This window comes from Syngnathus scovelli, chromosome 5 (genome assembly GCF_024217435.2).
Source record: "Syngnathus scovelli strain Florida chromosome 5, RoL_Ssco_1.2, whole genome shotgun sequence".
NCBI classification, from domain to species: Eukaryota; Metazoa; Chordata; class Actinopteri; order Syngnathiformes; family Syngnathidae; genus Syngnathus; species Syngnathus scovelli.
Genome location: NC_090851.1, coordinates 2,365,448 through 2,388,002, shown reverse-complemented (window position 1 = coordinate 2,388,002; position 22,555 = coordinate 2,365,448). Strand labels below are relative to the sequence as shown.

At 42.4% G+C, this 22,555-nt stretch overlaps 1 protein-coding gene and 2 long non-coding RNA genes across 15 annotated transcripts in view; 2 read left to right on the top strand and 1 right to left on the bottom strand.

The window, feature by feature from the left end:
- The window catches only part of inpp4b (inositol polyphosphate-4-phosphatase type II B), a 58,199-nt gene that overhangs the window by 34,458 nt on the left and 1,186 nt on the right, over window positions 1-22,555 (bottom strand). For 7 of the 11 annotated variants that reach the window (XM_049720317.2, XM_049720316.2, XM_068650822.1 and 4 more), the window contains exon 2: window positions 19,462-19,578. Coding sequence is in view for 7 of the 11 variants with exons in the window: in XM_068650822.1 (XP_068506923.1) it covers window positions 19,462-19,578 (117 nt within the window). In the remaining 4 variants the exon portion in view is untranslated. Of the gene's footprint in view, window positions 1-1,389; window positions 2,871-2,891; window positions 3,138-5,861; window positions 6,036-19,461; window positions 19,579-22,555 lie in introns of those variants that run through there. The other 4 variants (XM_049720324.2, XM_049720325.2, XM_049720326.2 and 1 more) reach the window with 4 other exon arrangements.
- Window positions 661-13,954, top strand: LOC137840327 (uncharacterized). Of its 3 annotated transcripts, none has more exons than XR_011086899.1 (6): window positions 661-675; window positions 10,411-10,550; window positions 11,242-11,331; window positions 11,618-12,696; window positions 13,386-13,475; window positions 13,762-13,954. It is a non-coding gene; the product is annotated as an uncharacterized lncRNA (long non-coding RNA). The 3 variants fall into 3 exon arrangements; XR_011086900.1 differs by lacking the exon at window positions 661-675 and adding an exon at window positions 10,119-10,133; XR_011086898.1 differs by lacking the exon at window positions 661-675 and adding an exon at window positions 10,257-10,271.
- On the top strand, window positions 15,088-15,897 carry LOC137840328 (uncharacterized). The gene is made up of 3 exons (XR_011086901.1): window positions 15,088-15,250; window positions 15,373-15,480; window positions 15,646-15,897. It is a non-coding gene; the product is annotated as an uncharacterized lncRNA (long non-coding RNA).

Genomic DNA, 22,555 nt, shown 5'->3' with positions numbered 1-22,555 from the left:
ATTAAAACATGGCAGCAAGTCCTGACATATTTAGTGAGGAATAAACCGGCTTCCATTCAACAAAACCTTTCCAAATATACAATTGTGCAATTTAACAGTCATTACAAATAAGCCGCTATTGAGTTTTTCCCAATTAATTAACTTCCCCTGCCAATTAAAAAGACAATTGCCAATTAAGTGACTTGGCAAAATTCTGTCCTTGGCAACAGGGAGTCATTAAATCTTGAAACGGCTGGATGGTGGCATGGTGGAACTTCACCCTGAAGGTAAGAATTATTGATAAAACTCGCTATGTCAACAAGCTAGCGAAGTAACAAATTAACCTTTTAGCATCTAACTGTAGTTTATTAAGGCAACTTTACACAAGATTGTAATAAAGGTTTCTATTAAATTGCTCCGACGTATCAACAGTAGCACGACACCATCTTCATTTTTCGCTTTTAACTCTTGATTCCAGCTTGCTTCCTGAAACTTAATGCTCTCCGTGTCTCTCTTGTGCTCAGCAAATGTGCATCAGATAAAAAAAAAAAAAAAAAAAAAAAAAAACCTTGTCCTGCCTGCTGACCTTTTCTTTCAATCATTTCCTCCTTGAGCTTTTTTCCAGCTTCCTTTCAACGCACACACGCTTAAGGCCGAAAAAGTGGCCGCACGTAAATAAATGGATGGAGGAAAAAGGTCAGTCAACAACTGTGAAATAAAACACGAGTCTTTGAGGTTTTTCATCAAAGCTACTGATTACTCATACATTTTACTTGCTAGCAAATTATCTAAATACCAAACCAGGAAAACAGCTAACTACATAGCTAGCTAATTATCCCTTTAGCCACTTAGCCAACTAACTAGCCACTAAATGAGCTCTTCATTGAGTCACATGGCAAACTAACAAATTAACTGCTAAACTAATAACTATTAACTAGATATAAATAAATCAGAACTAGCAACAAATCCAAATGGCCACTCAACTAATTTATTATTATTAACTAAAAGAAACAAAAACACTAAGCCACCTAGCAAAGTAAATAGCTAGCTAATTTACTAATTAGCAATTCCTCAACTGGGCAGCTAAGAAAAAAACTAACCAAACTTAATAGCTAGCAATTGTACTAACTAGCCATTAAGTGACAAACAAAATTACTTTTAATGTGTATCCACTGAGTCAAATAGCAAATGAAATGGCTAGCTCGCTCTGTGGGGTATTTATTAAAAAAAACACGACTAACAAAAACAATGAGTGCTTGAGATTTGTGATCATGACGGGTGCTACGTGGTGATTCTAAACAAGCCTTTTGAGAGTGTTTCTCTTCCTGGTGCCAGCTCCAACGTGGCCCCAGCTCAGCCCCACCAGGCCATAACACTGGAACATTACAGCCCAGCGTAGCCATTACTTACAAGTCCATCTTGGAAATCCATTCGGTGGCATCTTTTTATGGCCGTTCACCGTGAATGCTTTAAAAGTAATGAAGCTCCAGAGACTGTCCCTCACAGGTGGGAGATCAAAACCGGCCAGACGGGCGGGAAATGAGGAAGATAGAGGCTGAGAGGAGAAACGAAAGGAAGCGCAGAGGAAGACAAATGGCGCTCCGGTGCGGGATCAAGGAGGATTGATTATGATGCTCCCGAGCTCTGCTCCTGATCTATCTTTGCACCTGTGACCAATAGAACACAACTGGTTCCGTTTGAAGGACACAAACACATTTGAAAAGCTCATGTAAGACTGACTAACTAGCATCAAGCCACTAATTCATCCCATCCCCAAAAAAACCCTAACCCTAACCCTCTAGTGAAGGTAATCCCGGGCAAAAATATAAAAATGAACGAAAACTACAAGTTTAGATTCGAACGAAGCCCAAGTTCTAACACTTGACAGAAGTTAATGGTCTGACTGGAGATGTATTGATTCCACTCACTACACGGCCAAACTACCCGTCCATCATCCCTTTTCACCTCATCAGTCTTCTTGTGGAGGACAAGCGTTCAGACCGGGCTAGCGCGTGACTTGAAACAACATCAGAGGCAGCATGTGATTCTTATTTATGAATTATGAGCACATTCATACCAGGAAGTGTCAGCGGCGTTGTCTGTACTAATAAAGCGCCCCTTCCTTCACTGTAAACAAGGACGAGCTGGCTTGGCCTCATTAAGTCGTTAGAAATGTGCGGAAAATGCACACGCAGGCTAACGAGTAATGGTTTGGACAGTGGTGATTAAAAATAAGCTAATGTTGCAGTGGAGAAGAAAGAAGACAACTGTTAACCAGGTGGGCCTCCTTCTGGTATGCATGACTTGGCCCCAAGGGGGCAGTATATTACAGTCATGCGCGCAGATTTTCAGAACAAGGTTTTCTGAGCCCTGATTGGTTGTGATGTCATTTTCTGTCGACAGCAAGTGGCAAAATGGCCGCCGTGAGATGGATAAAAACTGGCGAATTTAGCTGCTTAACTCATATTCCATAAATACAAAATTAATTAGAATGCCGTGTTTAGACAAGCGAGGGCAAAAACAACATATTAATGTAAAGACGATTTCGGGGTTAACGTCCACTTTAATGTCTGAATTATATTTTACTGGCCCAAAGTTAAAGTAGTTAAAAAGTCATTTTTATTTCTTTGTTGCACCATCGTGGCTCGATTTATGAAGGTCTGCACTTTTTATAAATGATGTAACAATTTAATGAAAATTATTTTGTGGCCGCTAAGCTAAGGCTCGCGTACCCCCAGGGGTCCGGAGACCCCAGTGTGAGAACCACTAAAAGCAACACCATGAGAGTGCAAACAGGAGTATAGAACATTCCATACGTACATATATTGATTTTTTTTTTCATTTTCCACATGAATCTGCACATGTACAATTAAAACAATGAAAAGGTCCAAGCACGGAGCAAACCGACTTACGGGGATGTTGCACACAAGCCCAGCTGCAGCCACCAAGCCAAAAAGACCATAGAGAGGAGAGGTCACAAGAAAGACAGAGAAAGATACCCTGCAACCCTTTTTAAGATAAGATCCCCGGATTGGTATGCCCCGTGTCGGTCCTCAGCGAATAAGTCCACATGCCGAGGTCAAGGTAGAAGCAACAGGCACAAAGCGGACGGACGCTCGCAGCAGACGCCTCCGCTGCGAGTGAACGCTAAACCGTTGACGGAGCGAGCGAGAGAGCGAGGAGGGAGGGACGAGCGACGGTGGGACGGCGAGAGGGAGGGATGAAGAGAAGAGGAAGACGGGCAGGAAGGAAGGCGAGAGACGGAGAGAGAGCGAAAGGACACAGGGCGAGTGAAGGGCTTGTGACTCACACGGCGGACAGAAAAAGAATCGTCTGCGATGCCTGTGCACATAGAGGGGCAGTGCGATGTCAATATTTCTATGTTTGGCAAAAACCGTAGCAAAGACGAGGTGATCGGTCGATAGATTTTTTTTTTTTTTGGTCAACATGGTGTTGATGTTTCTTTGCTGAAGTGTTGGACGGCTAACAAATTGCTTTGGTGCAAAGTTTGCAAAGGAGTGGGTGCAGAGAAAGGACAGAGGAAGGTGGCAGGAACAGCAACACAACATACGACGTCAAAAATAATACACAAGAGCCTCCATGATGAAAGTAGAACAGGCACAGCGGTTCGCTGACACAAAAACAACGCAACGGGTGACAGCGAGCGAGCTCGGCTTGGACCCCGTCTACGCTGGCGTGTTGGATTAGCGAGTAATTCCGTCGGAACAAAGGCTGCGGCCGGCGCGCAGGCCCTTATCACCCCACGCAGGTACACAAGGCGGACGTTGAAACGCATTTCCACAACCACTTAGCAGAACTCGAGTTAAAGCTCCCACAATAGACTCAATTCGTTCTTATTGACCATGGCGACAAGACGCTCAAATACTCTTTGAGGTGCCAATGACGCCGTACGCCAAGAATGAGTGGAAACCCACTTAATGGAGCTGGAGTGCATTGAAAACTGGAGAGGCGGCCATGAGAATGAAAACCTCCAACCGAGACTGAAAACACCAACTTGACACTTTTGATATCTAACCAATAGTCACGGATAAAAAAAAAAATCATTGAAATATTTTCAACGAGGCACTGAAACTGATATTTGTACATGTGACCAGTTTGATGTTTTTCCAGTTGCTTGTTCTTGTTAATTGAGTTTCTGTTTGGGTTTTTAATGGTGATTTTCGATGTACGATATTTTCCAGTGTAATGTCTTTGTAGTGAATCAAAGGCGCGGTAAAAATGGAAAGATTGTTCAAATGCGACATAAACGAGGAACAAATGAATGCCTCCTGGGTTTGTGTGAGGCTTTCTTTTTTAGACCGTGGAAAACTTTAATCTTTTCCAGCATTTAGTGCGATTATCGCGTGTTGAATCGTGGAAACCCGCTTTTAATTGCCGTGACTCAACCCCCCCCCGCCCGCACACTCGAATAATTTGGCGATAACTCTTATCTGGCATCCGATTCCAATACGAGTGCAAATTAGCACGAGGATACACGCGTAAGATAAATTATAAAGCCGACAGCGGGGAACAACAATTGTGGAAGCAGGAGGGGGGGAGGTGGGGGTCAAGTTGTGTTTTTATTAAAAGCTAGATCAATATTTTAATATCACGGCAATATTAAAATCTCGGCATAAATAGCCGTGATGTCGATGCTGAACGCATTTTACGGCTTAATTAGCCGGTTTGCTCAATAATGCGCGTTATGATGCTTACATTTTACTAAATTACGCTAGCTCGAATGCTAACACAATGCAAAATGCCATTGACGAGCTAATTAGCATTAATATAATCCTTCAAACAACTAATATTAGCAAAGTGATTTCTGAAAATGAGTGAGTTTAGATTCTGAGGGAATGTAGTTTTTGTGTGTAGGGAAAAAATGCTTTTGATTAAAAAGTAATCTGGTAAAACAAATAAAAAACGCTTTCAAATTTGAGTAAAACAATATATAACTGAATTATCTCTTAACACATCACCTTGCCACTCGGAGAAGTCTTTCTCTGACTGATGAGTTTCATAAGATGGTACAGACCATAATTCCCAGAGGTTCTCAGAGTTGGTGCATCAAAATTGCCGTGACATTTCAAATATTTTATTTATTTACTTCATAAATAGCGCAAATGGAACAGTGGAAAGGGTGAGAAAAAATATTTTTTTCTGAATTTTGCGGTAAGGAGAATTTTGTAGGCTTTTTAAATGCTCATCAATGTTTTCTAGGGAATACACAAATTTGTTAAATTGCTGTTTTGGCTTTTTGAAATCATTTCAGTTCATTCACATGTTGCCTTACTCATTAGTTCTACAACTATTAAATCCACAAGGCCAGAGCCAGTTTCCCTTAGCAACATGAAATTTAATGATCAATAATACAGTAAGCAGGGTCACAAAATAAGTCTCGAGAATTCATGTTTTGAAAGCTACCATTGTAGTTTGAAGTGGTCATGTTTGCATTGTTCAATGTCAAACTAAAACTTGCGTGGTTAGAAAATAAAAGACGACGAAGCATCAATAGAGTTTCGACGAGTGCTCAAATGAAAAGAAAATGTTCCCAAAGATTCATTTGTAAGAAAAAAAAATATATAAAACATCCTTTTCATGTTTCCTGAGTAGGTCAAAGCAGGATCAATTCAAAACAATCAGATTACAATGGCGCAAAACCGCTCATGGGATAATCCCCAGATGAATCGGTTTGGTTGCGAAACACACTCAAATACGGTCCCTAGAGGGGGAAAGGTTTCCAAACTGCGGGTCGGGGTCCCAAAATAGGCTCCATTAGCAAAATTCATCACGTACAGCAACATTTGTTTTAGCAAGGCTGAATGATAGCCGGAAAGCTAATATATATTTCATTTTCTCGGACTACTTCACTAAATACTCACTCGATATGACCAGGAGGAACTCCTTTATAGATTCCTCCTCAGATGGGAAGTTGCTAGCAGTGCCGGCGCTGCGTACAATCTACTCAACGTGGAACGGCAGGCAAGTTAAATATCTATCTCTGTCTCCTTAGGAGAGGGGCTGAGATGGTGAGACGTTCCCCTGCTTGCCTGTGCAGACATTCTTTAGCTTGTCAGTGCTTGCCTCGAGCACAATGTTAGGGAAAAAAGGAACTCAGTAGTGAAGCAGGGGTTGGTAGTAAATGTGAACACCCCCCCCCCTCCCCAAAATAGTCAAATGGGTGAAAAGAAATCTGTGTCTAGGGTGAACAATTGACATATTTTAGCCAATATTGTTTTTGGCAGCCATCTTGGTTTTAGTTTTATTTGTATTTTGGATGAAAATACTCACTCAAGCTTAAGTCACATTTGAGTCATTTCTCCAGGTCAATTAAAGCTGACGGCTAGAACGTTCTCGTTTTGCTTTAGTGTTAAAAAAAATGATTGATTTGTGTTGATTATTATAATCATGTTGCCATGTTTACAGAATGTGTGCTATTTTGACGTGCAGAACAGCAACAGGTCTAAAATGCTACAAATGTTTCACTCAAACATGGGTTACTATGACAACGCATTACACTTGCTGCCTGGCGGCATCGGGACACAAGAATAAAACCCAAGCTAATGAACTGAGCGAATAGAACAAAGCTAACTTACGCTAGCAAGTTTAGCTAATAGCCAGAAGCTAGCAAGTTTAGCTCATAGCCAGAAGCTAGCAAGTTTAGCTAGCCTTTGACCTAACCTGTGTTTTCATAAACCAAGACAATTTTTTTAACCTCCAATTTTCCAGATTAAGGAAATTTGGTCTCTCGTACATAATTCCCTTAAGAGAGAATTTCGTCTTTAATTAACATTAACACACATAAACATTGAAAACATACACTCGTTCATAGCATTTGTTTTCCGACGCAAGCAAACATGTTTTTGTAAACATAAAAGACGAGCTAATTAATGAACTAATGAGCTAAAAAAACAGCGCCTCTGGCCCTCTCTTACCTGCTTAATTACTCACAACTCGGTTTTCGTAATCAGCAGCATTGAATTGATGTCCATCCAAGCGCCGGATGATGCGAGACCTTTGAGACGCGTATGCGAGGCTACTCTAAGACTATTATGGAAGCCCTTTGACGAGACTAAATAGAAAATCTAATTCCCGGTAGTTAGGAGCGGGCCTCGGCGAAGGATATGGACTCCTGATACCTGGCCGCACGCTCTTCTTCGCTCCATAAACTTTAATGTTAAAACCCAGTGCAGACTAGGTGATAAAAATCAACACACCCTTTGTTCTTAGTCGGCAAACATGACTTGGCAGCGAGAGCGAAAGACAATAGAGACTCCGTCCAACTCCTAGCTATTGATTCGAATGTCGTTTGTTTTAAAAAATAAAAGTTTCTTCGATAAAGTGCTCCGTCAGCAGATCGGCTGGATCTACATCAATTTATTTTGGGAAAACAGCATATTTTCCAAACATGTAACAATATAAGCTTCGAGGAACCCAACGAAGAACATATGGGTGTGCCTTGTCTCCTGTGAACAATTACGTTTTCCTACTGAGGCATCAAGTTGACTCCCTAACAAAAAAACAAAAAATCCCACATGAACGGCCACTCTGGAACACAAGCCTTGAAAGCATTCTCCTCTTCATTATGTTTATTGCTTGGGTTCCCTCAAAACCGCAAACCAGCACTGGATGAAAGTGCAAAACACATGTTAACCATTTTAAAAAAAACTCCAAAGAGTCGTGGCGTATTATTTGGCTGGCTTTTGCTTTTAGTGGGTAACTCTGAAATGGGAAAGACCATAAAAAAAAAAAATGCATACAGTACTTAGAGTACTAGCGAAATTTTAGTGACCCAAAAAAAAAAAATCTTTCTGGTGGAGAGGTTATTCCAGCAACCAGGAAGTGTCAGATGCTCAGGCTATTGTGAGCACGGCTCAAAAATGGATGAACCAAAAATCACATGACCCACATTTGGGTAAAAACTGGATTTGGATGTTTTGGAATAGAACTTTTCTGACCCACCTTGTACATCTCCTGTTTGAAACTGGTGATTCCATTTTTTTTTTTTTTTTGAGCCGTCCGTCATTGTTCAACAGCTATAGATGAAAGGGAGGATTCAGATTGCAATTCCGTGTCTTTATATAACCGCGAGGTGATGCCGGCTCATCCCCCCCCGAGGCTTTGAGTCTCTCTCTCTTACACACGTGCACACAGTAATGGTACGATAATATGCCTGCTCATGCCTGAAGTGCTTGATAGCTCTCTTCTTCTTAAAAAAAAAAAAAAAAAAAGTCCACAGGAGCCTACGAAAGTAAACAGCTCGGATCAAACCAACTCCCGGCTGCCTTTGAAGAGTGGGAGACAATTACAGAGATCAATGGTGCAGCTCAGGGCTGGTTAACAGCCCCAACAGCCGGCGATTGATGCCCTATGCCTACGAGGAGAGAGCGACTCGTCTTTGCCTGGCGAGGTGCTGAACGTGCACGCCGGCCCGCCACGCCGAGCTCGGTCGGCCCCCGAGCACACCAAAGCGATAAATAACCATCTGCTAGCGAGAGCGAAAAGTCTCCGGTCGGATGGGATCAAGCTCTTTTCGACTTCACCTCGGGTTGCGTTACAAAATAGCAGCAAGAAAATGATTTTTACGAAAACCGATCGCCCGCCACTTCAATTTGACTGAGGTGCATTCAATGACCATCGACAAAAGAAAATGAAAAAGAACCACCGCCGACAGTTCACGCAAAGCGCCGAAGCACTACTTTCATTGCATTGCTGTGAGCACAAACAGCTAATGAGCTTTTCAGCCAATTAGAGAATAAATTAAAATAAAAAATAAATACCGTAATTTTCGGACTATAAGTCGCTCCGGAGTATAAGTCGCACCAGACATAAAATGCCCCAAAAAGTGAAAAAAACATATATAAGTCGCTCTGGAGTATAAGTCGCATTTTGGGGGGCAATTTATTCGACAAAATCCCACACCAAGAACAGTCAAGAACGAGCAACAACAGGCTAAACGATAGCAACATGTGAAGTGAACAACTATACTAAAAATAACATGTGACAACTATACTTGTAAGTAAGTGATGTGTTAATGATCAAGTAAAAATTTGTGAAAAAAAAACCACAAGTCGCTCCTGAGTATAAGTCGCCCTCCCACCCAAACTATGAAAAAAACGCGACTTAGTCAGAAAATTACGGTATATAAATATATTTGAAAATGAAGAAATTAAAAAAAAAAAAAAATAACTACATAAATAAATAGTATAAATACATAAATATACAACTATAAAAACTACCAAGGTCGAGCATAATGGATGGTTGTGTAAAAATAGTAAATAATACTGTTTTCTCTTCTCTTTCCTTCAAATAGTTGCTCTTACTGCGTGGGCGTTCCGCTGCCTTCCCTGTGGGATGCCCATAAAGCGATGTTGGCTTTATAAAGCGGCTGTAATGTCAGACCACCTTGACGGCGTAAACAAATTGCAAAGGGAGTGTGCGTGTTTTGCCATCAGCTTTTTTTTTTTTTTGCACGCCGGCCGTATTTAACCAAAGCAGCCTTGCGGCCGTCGGTTGCGACGCCCACACAAGAAAAGAGACTTTGGAGGCCAACTGCGCTTTCTGACACAGCTGGTGTTCACATACACTAGCGCTGTCGGTGTGCGCTAATGAGTCTCAAAGATGCTATATTTTTTGCTAGCCGACAAGCAAAACTAAAATGAAATTGGTCTTTTTGGGGTCTTGATTAACAGGAGCATTACGACTTATTTTCAAACACAAATTAGGTAATGCGACCTTTTTATACACGGAATAAAACCTTGGGATTTATTGAATTTGAACATGTAAATTGTAAAAGTGTTTATTTCAATATTATTAGTTATTGGTTGGGGGCAAATGACAAGTACATATTTGCAAAGAAGGCAGAGCATCGCCCTCGGCGAGGGCGATACAAAAACATTGATTGATGTCACTCCAAGTTTTTGGGAAAAATTTACTTCATGACTTCAGTCATTTGAATAATGATGAGAATTATTAAGGCACAAAAGTGTCAATTCTGGAAACACGAAGGGCAAATAAGAGCAAATATCAGCTACATGTTTGCTCAGAGGGCGGAGAATTGGGCCTAAGGAAGGTGGCGAGGTGCTATCGGCGCTCAACAAATGCACAAGAGGCGGGAATGGCGAGGGCAATGAGCGCAGGGCTCAACATGTGAGGTGAAAGAGCACGACTCGTTATTGCCCGGAACAGCGGCGAGGCCGACCGTGTCCTAACTGGAGACAGCGGCACGGAAGAAATGACGAAAGTCGAATTTTCTTGAATAGTGTAATCAGAATTATTTGGGCAGGCGATGGGTACATATTTGCTAAGAGGGCGGATAATTGCTTCTAAGTAAATTGCTCATTAAAGCGTCTGCCAGGATCATGTCCTTAGGTCAAGTGCCAAGCTAAACAGTTGCCATTGTGATTACTTAATAACCAACATCATTTCTAGCTATAAAAGACGACTCTCCGTCAAGGTGGTCATTGAGGGGCAGGAACGTGAACTGACGAGTCGACGAAAGGCTACTACGATGAACAACGCAATCAAGTGGTTGATCTTGGCTTTTGCGGTCACTATGCTGATCACAGCTGGTGAGTGTCATTTTATTTCTTTATTTGAAGATATGTCTATTTAGTGAAGAACAACACTTCAAAAAAATGGCTAGATATATCCAGCGACTTCAGGGTCCTAGCAGCCTGGAGAAAGAAGCTGTTGGCGAGTCTGGTGTTGCGGGAGCGCAGGCTCCTGTACCTCTTCCCAGAGGGCAGAAGGTCAAACAAAGAGTGAGCCGGGTGACTCACATCACTCGCAATCGAGGTTGCCTTGCGGGCGAGATGGGAGGTGTAAATGTCCTTCAGGGAGGGGAGCGAAGCACCAATAATCTTACCAGCCGTATTCACTATGCGCTGCATGGCCTTCAAGTTCTGCTCAGTGCAGTTACCACCCCAGACAGCGATGCAACTGGTGAGGACGCTCTCAATGGTGCCACGGTAGAATGTAGACAGGACTGCCTGAGGAACACATGCACGCCTGAGCTTCCGCAGGTAGTACAGGCGGCGCTGAGCTTTCTTTGCCAGTGACGCGGTGTTTGTGGAGAGGTCCTCACTGATGTGCACCCCCAGGAACTTGGTGCAGCTCACCCTCTCCACCACAGCACCGTTGATGATCAGCGGCAGATGTTTCGTGTGACCCGGAAGTCAACAATGATTTCCTTGGTCTATATATATATATATATATAATAAAATGTGTCTCCTTTCTACCACACCACCCTCCCTACCTCAGGTGACGCTCTAACATGCAAAAGGTGTATCCCCATTTTTGGAAGGTGTATAACCGAAACATGTCAATCAGGCCAAGTCTGCAAATTCATACGTGAGTATCTGTATGGTTTCATTTTTTATTTTTATTTTTTATTTTAGAGGGGACTTTGCAATTGTCCAAAAAGAATGATATTTATTAGTTTTTCTGTAAGAGTGATTCTTGCAACCCGATTTCTTAAAGTATAAATATCCGTCACAAAACCACTCACAAACTAAAAGCTTTCCTTGTACTGAGTTTAGAATTTTCCAACACACACTTTTTGAAGAACTGTAAATACAACTCCTCACTGCTTCCACTCCAAAGAATAATCACATGTTGTGTTTTCTCTGTCTTAAAGCCTTTCAAGGCCGGCGCTGTTCGCATCCGTGAATGTGACGACGGACAAACCCCCAATGCAAAATGTCCCGGGACTTCTGCGACATGGAAGGATGTGTGGGGGTTGAAGATTCAACCTATCGTCTTCGTAGTTTAGTTGGAAAGCATTAAAAAATGTTGAAAAAAATAAATAAAAAGTAATCATCAAATGATAACTTTGTTCTTGCATTGTGTTGAACAATTCACCCATCTTGTTGACAAGAGGCCGAAAGCAATCTCAAAATCAAACTCTAAAAGACCGAGGTGATTTGATCGATTGATATTTTCTGGGATTTGCCCCGAGTAGAGACTTTTGGTAACCATTAACAACCGTTTCGTTCAAAGCGCAATTAAAACTGCCATCAGTGGCCCCGGTTCATTAGTTGCGGACTCGGCACCGAGTCTCTCGTCTTCCCTCAGAGTCGTAAGCACATCTCACAGGTGTCCCGCAGGGTTCAATGCACGGTCCACCTTTATTTGTATGAAAAGTTATGACAACAGAATGACCCTAACGATAACGCCTTTGCCCATTTCAATGCTGACTGAAACCCGTCTTGTGACTGATCCTCAATTGGGCGCATGCTAATAAATATAAATAGGTGCGTAAATATGATGAGTCAATAAGAGCAGCTAATATAAAAGACAACACTTATGAGTAAAATGATCATTGAGTGGCGGCAGTCTTACGGGACTCTTTTGAAACGCGTAAATCTCCATCATAATTATTTGGACGGCTGATGAGTACAGATTTACATGCATAAATACACGGATGATTGGTACATATTTGCTAAGAGGGCAGAGAATTGCTTTCAAGTCAAACTCTTCATTAAAGCCGTATGATCGGTGTCATTTGCAACTTGTTTCAAAACATTTTGGCACAAACTTGGATGAGAGTAAACACGAAGAGCAAATAATGTAAAACCTATAAAAGACGACTCTCCGTCAAGGTGGTCATTGAGGGGCAGGAACGTGAACTGACGAGTCGACGAAAGGCTACTACGATGAACAACGCAATCAAGTGGTTGATCTTGGCTTTTGCTGTCACTATGCTGATCACAGCTGGTGAGTGTCATTTTATTTCTTTATTTGAAGATATGTCTATTTAGTGAAGAACAACACTTCAAAAAAATGGCTAGATATATCCAGCGAGTTCAGGGTCCTAGCAGCCTGGAGAAAGAAGCTGTTGGCGAGTCTGGTGTTGCGGGAGCGCAGGCTCCTGTACCTCTTCCCAGAGGGCAGAAGGTCAAACAAAGAGTGAGCCGGGTGACTCACATCACTCGCAATCGAGGTTGCCTTGCGGGCGAGATGGGAGGTGTAAATGTCCTTCAGGGAAGGGAGCGAAGCACCAATAATCTTACCAGCCGTATTCACTATGCGCTGCAGGGCCTTCAAGTTCTGCTCAGTGCAGTTACCACCCCAGACAGCGATGCAACTGGTGAGGACGCTCTCAATGGTGCCACGGTAGAATGTAGACAGGACTGCCTGAGGAACACATGCACGCCTGAGCTTCCGCAGGTAGTACAGGCGGCGCTGAGCTTTCTTTGCCAGTGACGCGGTGTTTGCGGAGAGGTCCTCACTGATGTGCACCCCCAGGAACTTGGTGCAGCTCACCCTCTCCACCACAGCACCGTTGATGATCAGCGGCAGATGTTTCGTGTGACCCGGAAGTCAACAATGATTTCCTTGGTCTATATATATATATATATAATAAAATGTGTCTCCTTTCTACCACACCACCCTCCCTACCTCAGGTGACGCTCTGATATGCACAAGGTGTATGTCACATTTTGGAATGTGTATAACTGAAACATGTCAATCAGGCCAAGTCTGCAGATTCATACGTGAGTATCTGTATGGTTTCATTTTTTATTTTTATTTTTTATTTTAGAGGGGACTTCGCAATTGTCCAAAAAGAATGATATTTATTAGTTTTTCTGTAAGAGTGATTCTTGCAACCCGATTTCTTAAAGTATAAATATCCGTCACAAAACCACTCACAAACTAAAAGCTTTCCTTGTACTGAGTTTAGAATTTTCCAACACACACTTTTTGAAGAACTGTAAATACAACTCCTCACTGCTTCCACTCCAAAGAATAATCACATGTTGTGTTTTCTCTGTCTTAAAGGCTTTCAAGGCCGGCGCTGTGTGAATCCGTGAATGTGACGACGGACAAACCCCCAATGCAAAATGTCCCGGGACTTCTGCGACATGGAAGGATGTGTGGGGGTTGAAGATTCAACCTATCGTCTTCGTAGTTTAGTTGGAAAGCATTAAAAAATGTTGAAAAAAATAAATAAAAAGTAATCATCAAATGATAACTTTGTTCTTGCATTGTGTTGAACAATTCACCCATCTTGTTGACAAGAGGCCGAAAGCAATCTCAAAATCAAACTCTAAAAGACCGAGGTGATTTGATCGATTGATATTTTCTGGGATTTGCCCCGAGTAGAGACTTTTGGTAACCATTAACAACCGTTTCGTTCAAAGCGCAATTAAAACTGCCATCAGTGGCCCCGGTTCATTAGTTGCGGACTCGGCACCGAGTCTCTCGTCTTCCCTCAGAGTCGTAAGCACATCTCACAGGTGTCCCGCAGGGTTCAATGCACGGTCCACCTTTATTTGTATGAAAAGTTATGACAACAGAATGACCCTAACGATAATGCTGACTGAAACCCGTCTTGTGACTGATCCTCAATTGGGCGCATGCTAATGGCTAATGGCGGCAGTCTTACGGGACTTTTTTGAAACGCGTAAATCTCCATCCTAATTATTTGGACGGCTGATGAGTACAGATTTACATGCATAAATACACGGATGATTGGTACATATTTGCTAAGAGGGCAGAGAATTGCTTTCAAGTCAAACTCTTCATTAAAGCCGTATGATCGGCGTCATTTGCAACTTGTAGTTGGGAAGCATTAAAAAATGTTGAAAAAAAAATCATGATCATCAAATGACTTTGCTCTTGACCATCATCACTCCGCCGAGAACACATTGTGCGACCACGTTCAAAATTTTAAATGTAAATCTCAATCATTTGGGTGGATGAGAAGTACATGTTTGCGAAGAGGGCGGTGGGTATTCATCACGAGATCACATTAGTTCGTGAGCTTAATAAAATTTCGAAAAACAGGTACACTTATAATTTTGGAGTTGTTCCAGGCAACACCTCAATCGTTGTCATTTGCTCCAGAATTGAATGACTCAATGGCGCTCTATTGGCTACGCAGACAGTAAGGGTCTTCTCTCGGACCCGTAAGCAATTCTCACAGGTGTCCCGCAGGGCTCAATGCTCGATCCATCTTTATTTAAATGAAAAGTCATACCAACAAAATGGTCCATGTTAAATAATCATTTGAATGCTGACTCCGGAATCTATTAAAATCATTTGAGTAGCCTAATGAGAACATGCAAAAAGAAATTAAGCTAAATGTGTCAAATCTGCAAATACCTTGTGTAAATAAGATCAACGAATATAAGCGAGAACACTTTCAGCCAAATGATCATTGAGCGGAAGAAGCCTCAGGTGACAAGTCGACGACAAGCTACCGTGGTGAACGACGCAATGAAGTGGTTGCTCTTGGCTTTCAGCATCGCCATGCTGCTCACCGCCGGTGAGTGTCATCAAGAGTACATAGCTTTGACTTGAACTTCTCTTCGAGGAAATGCTTATTTAATTCCAAAATCCTATCATTTGTTTTTTTTCAACTCACCCCCCCCCCCCCCCCCTTTTCAGGTGAAACACTGGAATGCTATACGTGTGAACTTGGGCCTGATTGGGAATGTACACCTTATCTCAAAACATGTGGCAAAGACCAGGTCTGCGCTTACAGATCCGATCCGCGTGAGTAGCCGTGCAATGTTGTATCATGTTTTTTAAGGCTGACTACTTCTTTTGAAAAATCTTATTGGGATTCACAACAATTCATTGGAAAAATAAAATAAATTCTGTGCGCTGCCTGACTTCGAAACATGACAGATTGTTTCTGTTGCTTTCTCTGTCTTGCAGTTGGCATACTTCAGGATTGCATGAATGAATCCTTGTGCAAAGAACACGTTGAAGGCTCTTCTCCCAATGCAATGTGCTGTGGCTCGGACGGTTGCAACATTTACAAATAAGAGTTGGGGGTTCAAATGATCTACTCTGTAGCTTCGTTGATTTGGGAAAGCATAAAAAAAATGTAAAAAAAAAATGTGGGTTTTTTTTCCCCTTAAGTTTAATTGATTTGGGAAAGCAATAAAAGAAAACTGAAAAAAAAAATTCTTCTCTTGATGTTCTATGTTGAACATGAAAATCTTTTGTAGCATATAATGTAGCATATAATTTTTTGTAGCATATAATGAGAATGTGTTAAACAGAAGGATGTAAGTTGAGATAGTTTGGGCGACCGAATGAATTCAACATGTACCCGGCGCAAAGTTGCTGACAGCTGGCATGTTCTTGAATTCATGCGATCAGCGATGGAAAATACGCGCGCACGTCAGAACAAACGGCCTCGCCACTTTCCGCTCGTCTCTCAAAGGAAAGGATTAAACTGCAGAAAGCCACAGGAAGCTGGGCAGAAAGAGGGGGATTTTCCCTCAACCGCTTTTCTTTCTTCATAAAAAAAAAAATATCATAATAATATTAGGAGTGGGGGGGGGGGGAGTTACTTTTCAAGAGAAAGCGATTACAGTCAACCCAAGCGTCTAATTCAGCCATGAGCCACTAATTCATTTGGTTGGTATACTCTTTCAGCGGGGGGCGGGGCTTTTGGATATTTGATTATTTATTTATTTATTTAATGTATGTATGTATTTATTTATTTATTTTTGAAGCGGACATAAGGGTGTCTTCGGAGGTTGGGTCCAGGTTAATAAATAGTTAAGCCCCTCCCCCTTGGCGTGATACACAAAAAGTGTCAAGCCGCCGCCGCCGCCGCCCTTTCTCACGTCAGCGTTATTGACAGGCCGGGATTAACCGACGCGGCGATTTCCATACTTCAGCAGTTTATAATTGGGAACTCCGGAGCAGCGGTGGCCCGATCAAACGGATTTGCTACTCCCACCTTGAAAACAAGGCAGAGGGAAAACGTGAAGACTCACATCCATCACTTACAAGACAAGCCTCTTGAGAGATTCTGTTTTTGTGGATGTTTATTTACTCAAAAAAAAAAAAAAAAAAAAAAAAAAAAGGAATATAATCATGTAAGCATAATTGGACAGGAAATTTTGACTTGGCAAGATATTTTCATGTTGTGAAGTTTGCAACTACCTTTTTGCTTATGTGGTGGAAAACTACAAGATACACAAGTCGAATCTTTCTTTACACAAGTACCTCTACTTCAAGGTGAAGCTATTTTTCCACTTCCGTCGCCGCACAACAACAGAGTCGGAGAGCTTGGGCTGCACCCGAAAGGTCATCCGGCGCCGGCTCGAGCCCCCCCCCCCCAAAAAAAAAAAGCAAAAGCTTGATGGAAAGCGCCGCGGTTCTGCATGGATGACGCTCTTGACAAGAATGAGAGCAGCGAGAGAGAAACGGCCCCCAAAGCTCGGCGGCGTGAAATATAGGGATTATTTTAAAATGACGGGGCTAATACGGGGCTAAGGGAAAAAATAAATCTATCCAGCGGTGCGAGAGCCAGGTGTTTAAGAGTCGGGGATCTCGACAGTACTTTTAGGGAAGTTGTTGAAAGAACCGTGCTCACCTTGAATTATGTTTAGTTCTACTGAGCAAGGTGGCCTTCATCGTTAACAATTTTTGTGAAAGAATAACGGAACTCATTTTTATAGTCGTATTTATTTATTTATGTACTATTTATTTATTTATTTTTATTATATTTTTAATCATTAAACATATTTTATATTATATTTGCAATATTATAATATAGATACAATATTATATTGATACAATATTTAAAAACATTTTAATAGTCGTATTTATTTATTTATGTACTATGTATGTATTTTTATTTTATGTTCAATAATTAAACATGCGATATTTCATATTATATTTACAATATCATTATATACAATATTATATTGATACAATATTTAAAAAATAAAAATAAAATAAAATATTTATAATGACAATAAAGTCAATTCTGACTTACGCTAGCAGTTATTATAAGTCTCGTTTTGGGAGGATGAATTGTCATTCGACCTCCCGGCACGAACCTGCGAGGAACCTGAGCGTCGGGAAATAAGAAAACGAGCGCGTCCACAAACGTTGAGTCATTTAGCCTGCCGCTAAATGTGGAAGAGCCTCCGGTGGGGACTGACAAGGGCGGATAAGACGTGCAACTCAGGAAGGAGGTGGAGAAACAACGGAGGCTGGATGCGGCGCCGAGCTCACATGGGTGTTGTTGCGCATGAATATTCAATGGCGCCTAAGAATACACCGTTGTGCTCTCGTTATGAAGCCAACTTCAGCAAAAGGAGACGGGCTAATATAATCATTGCGGTAGACGGGTAAACAACTGGGCACATCGATAAACAGCAGATGGCTGGACGTAACGCAGACATATGCTTGGCACTTTTTATTTTATTTTAATAGTTGCCGCAATTCTGTTATTCAACAGGAGCACATTTTAACGGTGGCCATTTTGTTTTGCTTATCATGTAATGAAAAATGGACACGCTCCGACAGTTGTACTCGCTCGGATGGGCATGTGGATTTTTTCTTTTTTTTAAATATATATAAACGTACGAGGCATGTAAAGCAGAGCGCCATCTGTTTGTAATATAAAATACATGTCCACAAGTTGCCATTTTTTTTCGTTTCAGACTACGACTGCAAAAAAATGTGTTCCACGAGGCCTAACGGTGATTCATTCCGCTTTGCGGTCCTCTAATGGAGTCCTTACTCACCATAAAGCTTATGAATGTTTCATTGTGACTTATGGCAAATGAAGATTTCGCCGCCTGGGGACGGACGGAGATGCTCCATTTTTATCGGGAACGCTCGTAACGTCTGTCGGAAAACGTGCGAATGCGAAGTCCCGGCCGAGCCTTGGAGGATTTCCGCTCTTGTACTTTTTGACATTGCCACTGACGTGTCCCGGCTGATGTCCTTTTCAAAACGCAAAGCAAGAGGTCTCAAAGTGACTCGTATGAATTATGGAAGTCGTGACTCGCGACCTTTTTAAACCTTTGAAATCTGTCGGATGTGATGCAATTGGACGCAAGAAAAAGAAAAAACACGTGAGAGCTATTGTTTGGAATAATAAAGATGGAAGTGTCCTGTCATCGTACATCATACGTTGGAAAACGAGAAGTGGGGGCTTAAATAGTGTAGATATCAAAAGTCTACACACCCCGACTCAAATTGAAAGACAAATATACCATTAATGTGACCATTAGTGTGTATCCTCAGTTTAAAGAGGGGAGATAATCAAGATCATGTGGTTGCATAAGTGTGCACACCCCTACTCAAATTGAAAGAGACAAAACTTTTTATACCATGAATGTGACCAATAATATGTATCCTAAGTTCAAAGAGGGGAGATAACAAAGGTAATGTGGTTGCATAAGTGTGCACACCCACTTAGAATTGGGGATTTGGCTGTGTTGGAAATGAACCAATCAAATTCCAACTCCCGTGAATAGAAGTCAATGCCTTGATTGAGAAAATATGTTGCTCCACTTACCTGTACATTCACTCCATCACAAGATGATGACAGAACATTGCACAGATTCATTCATTACGGTTCGGGTCATGATGTAATCATCGCCCCAACATCCAGACACAAATAAAAATGGTACCATCCCATTATTTCCCCCCATGCTGCCCCACTTCATCACTTTCAACTCCGCCAGTCAATAACAAACATAAGAGTTTACTTACGGCTTCCTGGCACTTGTCTTTTACATCATACACTGTCAGCTTGACGAACGTTTCTGGGGTGGCGGGACAGTCCGAGGGGAAGGTCACCCCGGTTAAAAAGCACGGGTCCTTGTTTGCCTGTCAAAACAAAAACACAACGTGGGTGACAATTCCGCGTGCACCACCGCGCGCCCCCCCCCCCCCTCGAGCGCAACATGCTGATGAACAGGCAGGAAGCCAAACGGGAGCCGCACAACGAGCGGGAGCCTTTTGGCAGGAGGAGCGAGCCAACAGCTGGGATCAGTCGTTCCTCAACAGAAGGAGATAGAGACGTTCCCGGGGGGGCCTCCGAGGGGCGCTGGCATGGACGCCGGGAAGCAAAATGTTGACAAGTACATCGCTACGCCGGAGCCAAAGCATCCACGGCGTTTGGTCTTTAAACGCACCGCGGGGCTCAAACACTGGACATCATCTCTTTGACAGCTGGGGGGGGGGACACTCCGCCAAATAGAATATTTTAAAACTGATGTTTAACAAAAACAATAACAATAACTCCTGGCCCAGCGTCGATATAAATTGCAACAGATGTTCTTTTTCCTAACACTTGGTTAGCTATTCGTGGCTAATCGGGCTATTTTAATCATGAACAGAAAGATTTGTGATGAGGAATAAATCATCCACACCACACACACAGACAAAGGAACATTTATAAGCAAAAATAAAACTGTTATCCCAGGGTGGATTTGAATTACAGCAGAAACTGAAGGAGTTTTTTTTTCTGGTTTAACCATTTTGAATCTATTTGACTAATTCAAAGCACTTTAGTGTTTACATTTGAGCTTCCTCTTCCTCCTCCGCCGGGCGTCTCCGGCCGGCGATCCTCTCGGGATGTTCCTTTACTAATGACTCACATTTAAACAGACTGGCGGACAAATCCGTAGAAAGTCTGGTCACACCCTTAAATGTAAAAAAAATGAAATGCAAAAGTTGGCTGACACATTTGAGATGGTGTGCCATCGGGACGTAACACCGAGTGTGTTGGTACTTGACCTTGCGGCGAGCACTTGGCTCAACACCCTCGCATTTGGAAGCCGTTCAAACTGTTTGTCGTCGTACATCATCGACGGCGAGAAGCAGCGGAGGCCCGCCTTGACATTTATGTGAACATTTCCATTTATTTGCTCAATCCCCCTCGGATGGCGCGAGAGGTGACGTTCAAATACTTTCGGACAACTTTTAATGGATTCGTTCGTGGCCTCGGGAGCCCGAGCAAGTTTTTTCCGGAAATTGATTTACTAGCTTTCATGCGTGTTATTAATGATAGCCGCCACATTGCACAATAGATAGGCACGGTAGAAATTGGCAACTCTCAACACACACACACACACACCGTCAGAATCTGGCACCCTCAATAGATCTCATTCAAGCTTACCAGCATGCTCGGGAGACTCGGCCGGGTGCGACTCTCCTTAGTGGTGCTGATGGGCTGAGATGAGCTCAAGTGCTAACTCCGACAGACGCACACACAAATGCTAACAAACACACACACGCGCGCGATGCTTTTTGGCCATTTAAGGTCAGAGACCTCTGCGGAATGGCCAATTTGGGCTAGTTAGAGTGTGTGTGTGTGTATATGTTTGTGTGTTCGATAATTATGAGAGGCCAAGGGAGGGACTAAAACGGTTGGGCACACACACACAGACACACACACATATATAAGGGAGAGGGCAAGGCATGAAAGGCCATTTTATCTCCTGGCCTGATGTCAAATCTTTTCCCCTTTCCTGTGGTGTGCAAATGTGATTTTCCCGCAGACGTATTAGCGGGCTCGCTGGCAGCACTTCCCGACGCTAATGCATTCTCGGTTATGCAATGCGGCCGGCGAAGAGTGTGTGTGAGTGCGTGTAAAACGCAGGAAATTGATGCAAATGTGCAAAAAGCTAACAAGGGTGAGTACAAGCGGATCAAATAGAAATGTTACACTTTGGGGCTGGTGAGCAATTTGACATTTGAGATATATTACATTTCCATTACAAAAGTGCTTCAGAGAAAACACTGACGCGGAGACGTGCTTTGCATAGACGAACGCCGACTTTTGATTTGACATAATTTGAGAAAAAACGCCTAATTGTAACTGTAAAATAGGAAATAAAACTTGTGTTTGTAAACGCCACCCGACTCATCAGTACGGCACTGATATTTGTCATTCTAAGCAAAGAATACTCATGACAGTGACTTCAGACTTACCTGAAAGTTGAAGTCTTGACTAAGTTCTGATTTGCTCAGATCTAAGTGTAACTGACCCCCCCCCCTCCCACGCCCCCCGCCCCCCCTTTAAACAGCTGCAACAAAAGAACATTCATGCCCCCCCCCCCAACTAAGTCGATTAAACCCCTGTTAGGTTCCCATTTGACCGAGCCCAGCCTGGTGATAAATGGATAAGACACCTGGCACGTTTCATCATTGATCTTCCAAATGAAAGCTTCGCATCACGCAGTGAGCAGGCCGCATAATACATCGATCGCGCCCCAGCCGGCCGTCCGTTCGTGTGTGGCGGCAAAACAGAAAGCAGCTGCTGGGAGGAGGAGACACGCTGGGAATGTGGCGCGGACACGCACGGCGGCGTTCGGCCCTCGGATGCGCTCGTAAAAATCCGCCGCCTCATAAGTTAGATGGCGATATAAGCAGTGGGGGGTTAAAGTGGGAAATAATTAGTGTAGCCACTTGTTGCTAGGCGGATTTTGTGGGGCAAGACTGACAGAGACAAGCTGAGGAGGCGACTTTAGCTGGGGTTGTTAGTGGAAGTCTGACGATTGGTTTTGTATCATTTTGAAAAATCGTCACAACATCAAGTAGACGTAACATTACTAACATTAATCATTACTAGAGGATTATGAGGCATGTATATTCATATAAATAAATATATTTGGCAATCAGGGTTTCGATTTCAGTTGAATTTCTTGCTTTTTAGCATTTAGTATTTGTTTTTGCATTATTTTGCATTTTTATTTCGACTTTCTTTTACTTTTACTCTTATCCATATAACAAAGTTGAGATCAGAACTTTTTATGCGCTACAAAATGAATACTGTACAATTAAGATGATTTTATGATTT